General features: G+C 35.5%; 1 protein-coding gene across 3 annotated transcripts in view; it reads right to left on the bottom strand.

The window, feature by feature from the left end:
* Nucleotides 1-9,240, bottom strand: part of gabrg2 (gamma-aminobutyric acid type A receptor subunit gamma2) — a 43,878-nt gene that overhangs the window by 31,127 nt on the left and 3,511 nt on the right. For all 3 annotated transcript variants that reach the window (XM_005727758.1, XM_005727759.1, XM_005727760.1), the window contains exons 2-3: nt 4,890-5,029; nt 484-551 (exon numbers count right to left, since the gene is read on the bottom strand). In XM_005727758.1, the coding sequence (XP_005727815.1) occupies nt 484-551; nt 4,890-5,029 (208 nt within the window). The remainder of the gene's footprint in view (nt 1-483; nt 552-4,889; nt 5,030-9,240) is intronic.

Here is a 9,240-nt window from a genome sequence, read left to right as displayed (position 1 = left end):
AAAAAAAAAAAAGCCCTTGCCTTTAAACCAGACCCAAAGAAAATAACAAATTAAGTATATTTACTTGAACAAAACACAAAAAGCTTTGACAGTTGACTCAGATGCAATTCTTGGCATGTACAAATCCAGAATATGTCAGGATTTGCCAGTGCACACAGTCATATTCAAATATACTGCCGTGAGATCTGGTATGCATGCTGAGCAACACAAAATTGTTACCTGTTATAATGTTTTGTCTTATTTAGACATATGAGGTGTTCAACTGCAATATGTTAACTCTTTTGTATTTGCTTGATTAAATTTAAAATAAAAATCTTTTATAACTCAATATTTCTTTATTTATTAATTTCTTACTATTAGAGATAAATAAAATGTACTTAATTTAATCATAATGCTAGACTACAATGACACTAAAGACTTACGCATACTAAAGTACTCTCTACCAGCTTCACAATAATTAACAATAAAAATGTATTCACTTACCATATTGATGGCATTCACTGGTCCAATGCTGTTGACAAACATGTCTGTGTGGATCACTGTTGGCTTGACTGCAATGAAGAACAGGAAAAAACATTTTAGAGGGTAAAAATTATCTTTCATATGGTAGCACAAAATTTTCCAGAAGGGTTAGATTGTTTTGTATGTCACCATCAAAGGGAAAAAGAAGGTGACAATTCCCTTTGCTGTGAAAGTGTGAATAGAAAGTGTTTGGAAAATATCAGTGTTCAGTTAGATGGCAGTGAGAGGAGAAACATGAACATGTTGTTTAATTCACACCTGGAAAACAGGTCATCTACACAGTCAGCACCAAGTTTGTTGAAAATTGAATATTTTGATGTGGATCTTTGTCAGGCTTTGAATTTGCAACATCTTCTTCAAACCAATGGGAAAAAACAAACACCATGAGTAGTCAATAATACATTATTTAAGGTAGATGATTCTATCCATCACAGAAGCTATGCAACATGCATCCAACCTTACATCAAAGTCTATGGGAAGAACTCAAAGAACCTATAAAACCTGAAGGTTTTGCAGGTTCCTTAGCTGACAACAAGGAGTTGAACCTAGATTATTTCAGTGTTATAAATGTTCAGACCTCCTTTCTTTAGACTAAGAATACATGGGCAACTTCCACATCAAACTGGTTTCTGAGAACCACACAATCATTCTCTATGTATTCACTGTTGATATCATTTTTCACAAAACAAATATATTACATAATTTTACAATGAATGTTCAAAGTCTGATTTTTAATTAAGAATAATGCATTTCAAAGAAAACCTTTGCATGCACATGTTTTGCATGTATCTATCTTCTTTTGCACCTGCAGTTATACCACTTGTCCACCTTTTTATGTTTTACCATTGTGGCCTAATTGCCTTTCCTGGGCTAGCAAGTTAGGCAGCCAGGGACCAGACAAGAACGCTGGTGTCAAATGGACATTCATTCTCTGCTAGAGCCTCTGAGGTAGCCTGAATCAACTTGTACATGTTGCTATCTAATCTTCATGGATGACTGGCTGCTATGTCTTAGAGGACAGTCAGGTTAAAACTCAACCACCCTCAAGGTTTGATGTAGGAGCTTTAGTGAGTGTGAGAGAGAGACTGAGGAAGTGAGTGCAGGTTTGCATCCATTTCCCATGTCCCTCAAAGGCAAACATAAATGTGTGTTGCACTCCCACCCTACTGACATTGTTTGCACGTGAATGAACACAAACACATGCATGCAAAACAATGAGACACATATGCAATGGTCTCAAATATTGTTACCTGTAAATAAGTGGGGCGGGATATATCAATGAAATCATAAGGGACATATATAATTATAAATTTAAAAAAACATCAAATTTTGGGACTAACAAAAAATATATTAGGACTGGGCGATATATCGAGTTTTTAAATATATCGATATATTTTTATACGAGATATGAGATGTGACAATATTGTTCATATCGATATAGTCTATGTCAGGTTATAATTATACTTGTGGAGCCGCGAGTTTGCCTCTCCTTCGTCCACTTTTGTAACTCCCCCTCCCCCATCGCTTCACCTGCAGGCAACAACAAGATCAGCTAATGAGCTAACAGCGCTCGCGCGTTAACGCCATTCAGCCCCATGCACGGGGTTGCACGGCCTAAAATCCTTTCATTTTCCCAAAACTCGACAGTGCGCCTTATGTATGAGTTCTGGTTGTGGTTACTGACCGCGAACCGCTTTTATGTGGTACAAGGCGCTCAGCAATCTGTCAAAAAATGTTTTAGTACGTACTGTACTTCAACGTAAAATTACCGTATTGTGTGTGTTTAAGGACCACAAATGGCACCTGTTCAGAGACGTGGTTACAAAGAGGATTTCAAACTCCAGGCTGTCAGTCACGCAGTAGAAGTTGGGAACAGAGCAGCTGCGAAATCTGTCTTTGTTACTATGCTACTATGTTACTATGTGTCTTTTAATTTAGATTTTGACTGCACAATTGTGAGCTTTTTGTTATGCACAAAAACAACATTGTTTTATTTAATTTATGGAGCATTATTATTTAATAAATGCTGAAAATTTATTTCTTAGTAATTTTTTCATGTACATCTACGCTGTATGTTAATAAAAGTGCCTGTGTGACATCTGGGACACAGTGTGACTAAGAACTCTCTTTTTGTTTTTACTTTATGGCTTTATTCATACTTATGTGAAGAAAAAGAACTCGAAGTGATGGCGGTCATCCAGACTACTGTATATATGAGTCTAAGAACAAAGGATGCCATCAAATACTGTACATCTCATTTTTTTTTTGCATAACTTCAATAAACACTTGAATTAAAAAAAAAAAAAAAAAAAAAAAAAAACATCGAGATATATATCATATATCGCCATCCAGCTAAAGAATATCGAGATATGAATTTTGGGTCATATTGCCCAGTCCTAAAATATATCATTGATATAAAAATAAATGTTTTATTGTCTTCCTAAAATTCAAAACTTCCTCCTGGTAACAATATAAAACAAGCCAATCCATTAGAGCTGAAGCCTAACATCATCTAACTTAGTGTACAACAACTCTAAGTCCTTGCTTCTGTTCTCCATATTAGTGGATCTTTAAAAAACCCTGATCGCCTCTAAGAGTCTTGGACCATTTTTTCTGTCTCACAGTCCAATTGCTTCAATTCTTTATATACAATACACTCTAGTTCCATTAAAATTAAATCAGCATCACGATGGACTTCCGATGGAAGCTATGGCACAATCAGCAATTAATCTAAATCCACAACTTTGAGAGCTCTGAGAAGTGGAGTAGAAACTTCACTTTGCTTTGGTATGACTGGTTGGTTGTTGGCTCAGATGACAGTACAGCCAGTTAATTATATCCCCTGTGTAGATGTGTAACTTGGTGGCAGCTGGAAGACTAGCGCTGAGAGAGCAAGATCACAGAACATTTGAAGATGATGGCTAAGACTGTGGCAGCCAGCCGCCCAGCTAAGCAGCGGCTCTCTTGGTTGCAGCTTCACCTCAAGTACATCTAAGCTGCTCTTCAATTTATAGCACAGACCCACTTTCAAAGTATCAAGAATAATGACCATCCCTCATAAAACCTGTCACTTTATAGGTGGTATTAAATATACTGTAAAATATGTATAATAATGTACATCGTATACAGGAAAACATGAATACAGACTAATGTAAAGGATTTGTTGCTGATGCTACATCAACATTACTCTGCTGCATTTATGCGCAGAATAAATTTATCATTTAGGTCAATTCATTAGTGATGCTTAATAAAGTTATGATTGAAATTAGGTCAAAATCTTTCTGGTGCTGTGTTCCATCTGTCACAATGGACTATGGCCTTTTGTTGCAACAAAATTGCTTAATGATGGTATAAGCTTTCACAAAGCAGAGAAGTAAGTAGTAAAGGATTTTTATAAACTATCCTTGTCATTTTTTGCCTGAATACAGCACTGGACAGTGCCAAATGTGTATGAATATTATAGTGGGTGAGCAAGCAAATTTTTATAGTACCATGTAGACTGGTGCAGCTTTATTATTTGACACTATGTCACTTAAACACTATTTCTGACTTTAACTGAGTTTCCCAGGAAACCACTGACACATTAATCGAGTATTCAAAGGTACTGAGTATCTCCCTTATCTGGTCTTGCAGATGGACGTGATAGGCTTCTGCAGACAAGGAGTCCTGCTCAGCTGTCTGTCAGACTCCAGAGAGTAAGATAGCTGTCTACAGGCTTGCAGGATGGTGACAGTTTCCCTGACCGTACTGCATGCATGTGCATTTTTTAAGAGAAGTAAGGGTCTCGGGAAAAAAAGACAGCTGGTATAAAGCTTCAACAGTGTGTTTTCACAATTTCTAAAGACTACTGAAATTTTAAGACTATGGCAAGGAAGTTTTACTTTCATTATCTATTTATTATGTTTGAAATGGTTGTGCTTTTTATGAGTGAACCAGAAAATGAATGCTTTGTTTTACTGAAAATTGACTTAATAATTATAACTACATCTAAATCTATTTTTTTTATTATGAATTATGTATTCAATGATTCATAAGGCTAATTCTGTTGTTAAACAGAGGTTATAAGTGTGTTTGTCTGGTTTGTGTTTAGTACACTGCCAGCTGCTTCATTTAAAGGTCTTTGTTTCTGGATTGTTAATGAAACTTTGTGCAGCCACTCTTACAAATCTAGACCTGGTTCAGTAGGTTATACATTTCGGTCTACAGTAACATCAGTGTAACACAAGTCACTTATATTATAACTCTTAACCCAAAACCTAAGCCTAAGTACTGTTGACTCGTTGTTGAATAGCTCTAATTACAAATTTTGCTAGATATCTTTATGATTCTGTGACTAAACATATTATCTGTGAAAAATCAGCGCCCACCTCCGATGTCAGGTCTGAGTTTGTTGTCATATCCATCTAGTAGACTGTTTAGGATGTGTGTGACATCACTCTCATACACTTTGGGAGTCAGCACCCACGTCTTGTTAGACACCTCATCATCGTCATCACTCTGGACGGAGCTGCAAGGGAGAGAGTAAAAAAATGCATATAATCAGTAAATTCTTTTGAAGGGATACAAAGTAGATTCTTTCCCAGTGGTTTCCTATGTGGGGGTTTTTTTAAAGCGGAAATCTTTAGGTGAGAAAGACAGAAAGAGAAAGGTATTTTAATGATTAAAGGATTGATTTAATTTTTTTTTCGTTCCTGGTATTTTTTGTGTAACAAAGTACTTGCATAGTTAAATAAAAGAACAAATACAAGGCGTGTCCTCCGTGTAGGCAAATGCCTCATTTCTTAAACTTTCATGACATTCAGTTTCATTTGTTCTCACTGTAAAATCTGTTAGCTCACTTACTATTTGGAAAAACATATTTCTATAGACATATATTTTCAATACCCTTATGAGATATTTTGAATATATTTGATATTTTAAGGCAGTTTAAGGCAGCATTTAGATCAGATAACTCGGAGTACAAACAGACTGCTTGCTTTCTGATATCTGATGTGAAAAGAATTGAATTTGTATGAACGCATTCATAAATGCAGATCTGCTTTTGCCATAATTTTGCTGTTCTCAGTCTTGTTGGAAAAAAATATTAATTGTGACCTCAAGATGAAGCGAGGGTCATACAGATATGTGCAGCTAAGATAATATGTAAAAGTATATGACAGCTACAATCCCGTGTGGCACTGGCTTTAATCATTTATTTAGTCTTCCTGGAAGCCTTGTTCACACTCTGTCCCTATCAAGACATGATGTTCATGTTTAAAATATTGCAGTTTGATAGTTAGCAACCTTGTTAGTATTAGTAATACCAACTCACCATAGTTCAGACAGTTGTAACCTAAATAAATAATAATCAATTAAGTAATGATGACTCACTTATATAACATTTTGTTTTCTTCCAATCAGGAAAAACAAAATCTGTGTGACAGATTCTTAAGGGATAAAAGTAAATTTCTATTGAAATTTGACCATTAAGTCAGTTACACTAAACCTCAAATGACTTTATTTTTTCTTTTTAGCAATGGATACAACTATGCATTGAGTATTTAATTCAAAATCCAAATGCAAGTTTTTGTGTTTATTGACAGCACATTTTACCATGATTGAAAGCCACAAAGAAATTTAAGGCTCAAGTGTTAAATCACGTAAAAGTTTTTTTTGTGATGAAGGACAAAAACAAACTAAAGCCAACAACTGTCTAACAACGATAATACCATCTGCAAAATATTTTCTTTTTAAATGTAAGTACGTGTAAGATTTCTGTGTGTGCTTTTGCTGTATTTTTTTCCAGTAACAGCTAAAACTCTCCTTTAATTTTCAGGTCAGTGATTCTATAGAAACAATGAATAAATTCAAACAAGGGAATCTGTCAGAAAAGCTGCTTTTAAGGAGCCCAAATATATGTGAGGACAGGACATTTTTCCAGAGTTTACTTTCTCACCTCAGACTTATCACATATATCACATATACCACCACACTTGAACTGTAAATGCTTTCCCTTCTATCCAACACCAAAGTATGATCCTGGTAAATTATATTACTAAAACAAAAGCAGTCTTAATGTAATATAAAAGGGACAATTAATCAGCTTACAACATCCTATACTTCAAAAGACCTTCCATTATCACGCATTTTTAAAATAAAAGATACGATTTTTACTGCCAGTGGGCAAGATGAAGATATGTAAGTAACATACAGAGAAGAACAGAGAAGAACAGAGAAGAGGCATGTTGGTGAAAGAGATCACAGGGCAGATTTATAGGCATACAAGCACAAGCTAAATTTGCACTACATCTTTTCATTCAATTTGTGTGAGCACAATCTGTATGTAATTAGTGTGTGATTTACCAAGACAGCAGTTCATTATACAATCAGTGGTTGGACTGCCCTCCAGAAGGTTTTTGTTCATGAAGGAAAAGAATACATAAAGAAATGCAGTTTGGTGGTCAGGTTTTCCTGAGATTAGCAGGCCAATAAGAATGTCAATGAAGATCTGTGTAAATACTGCAGCAAAACTATACAAAAACCTTTTAGCTTCTCTACAAATACATACTTGACCTATATCATATTAGGTGTTCAAAAGGGTCCCAAAGAAACATATATAATCTGCTTTAAAGCCGCGTGCTTTGAAAATAAGCACACAAAAACATTTTGGTCTAAAATTGATTTCAGACAATTTTTTTGCCTTCAGCCTATTCTGTTTTTATGCGTGTCTTTTAATGATGTTTTACTGGTCTTATGTCTAAATAATTAATTTTTATGTCTGAATATTTATCAACACTTCCTTTTATATATACATACTGATTTAGTAAAAAAACAGGGAGTTTCAGATAAGAAAGTAGATGAGAAGATACCTAAATGGTTGGACACTTCCTCTCTTGGCTCTAATCCTCATACCATCACAGATCGGGATCACTTGGGCACCTCTAGCAACAGCTGGATTAGATCAAGGAGATGGCCAACAGACCAGAAAAGCAACCTTGAAATATTTGTGAGCTTTCAACGAGGCTTTAGATGGGGAGATGTCTGAATAAAATAGTAAAGAATGAGAAAGAATGAAAAAAACATGATAAAACACAAGGGTAGAAGCACTGATAGCTTTCTTGTGTTCTTCAGTTGGGTGTGACTAATGTTTTGAACAGCAGTCCTCCTACATTAGATACCATTAAGAGCCATATATTACCAAAACAAAAGAATGGGATATCTACCATAGATAGATAGATAGATAGATAGATAGATAGATAGATAGATAGATAGATAGATAGATAGATAGATAGATAGATAGATAGATAGATAGATAGATAGATGGAGTATGCAGTTTTTGAGATTGCTGCAATTTAATCATCTGTATTCATCTCACAGAATATCTCTGTGTATATGGAAATGTTCCAAATATGAGTAGATCAAAGGAAGAGCCATGTGTTCCTCACTACAGGCAGATCTAAGGGTTTGCCTATTAATTCTGTACCTGAAGGTCCACAGAGAGCCCCGTGTTAGTGCCTGCACATGCATGCTGCATGTGTATATCTGGGTTCTTACTTATGCATGTGCACTTCAATAATTGTGCTGATATTGACTGTGGTAACGACAGTATTGGAATTTCAATTAAATTCTCATCTCAAGTTTCATGCAAAGCAATAGTGAAGTATCCTCTGCTGCAGTTTCACATATTCACAAGAGGGTCCAAGAACAATAATATCAGTAATATCAGCAGTATAAGCAGCTTTCGACCTCATCCAGTTTATCACTCTACCACATATGTTCCAAACTGCAGCCAATAAAGCAGCATGATCTAATGAACCTTCATGATCCTTATTACTCAACATGAAATTTATCTTGCACCTTTGGCAACAACACAACAAACTCTTCTGTACATGATGTTGTTGATGCAACACTTTTCACAGACTCTACCTTTAATGAAAGAAAAAATATACAGTTGTATTTTGTTAGTAATGATATTTTACTGACAAATCATATGGCTCTAAACGTTTCAAATATTATATTTTGTTTTTCCTTTAATCAACCTGGAAATTTAAATAACTGAACAACTGAAGTTGTGTTACTCACATGCTGTAATATTAACATCCAATTACCAGGATTTAACTGCTCTACTTAACTGCATTCTGGGATCCTAATACAACCAATCTATTTACAGACCAATCCACTGTAAACCACATTACAAAGATTAGAGCATATTAATAGATTTTGATCAGTGGGCGAATATAATGAGCCGTTTCTGTAATAATTTCACTTACATTAAGTTAAATCCCAGTCACATAGGCCTAGAAACCAGTTGTTGGCTCCATGGCAAACACAAGTACAGCGGGAAAAATTTGTATTCTGTGACTGTGATTGTTGCTGTCTGTCTGTGAAACCAACAGCTAAGGCCTGAGTCACGCTGGCCAAGACACTAAATGTTTATTTTTCTAGTCCACTGAGGTATATCACGCTACACTGAAAACCACGACGCAATTGCATTTTTGTTACTCAAACAATAAATAGAATTAATCTTCCAAATAAAGGCTGCTCATTTTTTCAACATGTGTTGCAGCTGAATGCAAACTACAGGTGACCACACTAATTACAAGAAGCTTTTTGGTACAGCACCCTCTTTGTGTCTTTGAGACCAATTTCACTTAGCAACCTCCAGCAACCACTTGCCAAGACACATTTTTCCCTAGCAACCAGAGGTTGTCACATGGTCTCTAGGCCTGTATGACTGAG

Source organism: Pundamilia nyererei, unplaced genomic scaffold (assembly GCF_000239375.1).
Source record: "Pundamilia nyererei isolate P.nyererei 1_Seehausen unplaced genomic scaffold, PunNye1.0 scaffold00026, whole genome shotgun sequence".
Classification (NCBI taxonomy): domain Eukaryota; kingdom Metazoa; phylum Chordata; class Actinopteri; order Cichliformes; family Cichlidae; genus Pundamilia; species Pundamilia nyererei.
Note: the sequence above shows the minus strand (reverse complement) of the source record. Positions and strands in the feature narration are given on the sequence as shown.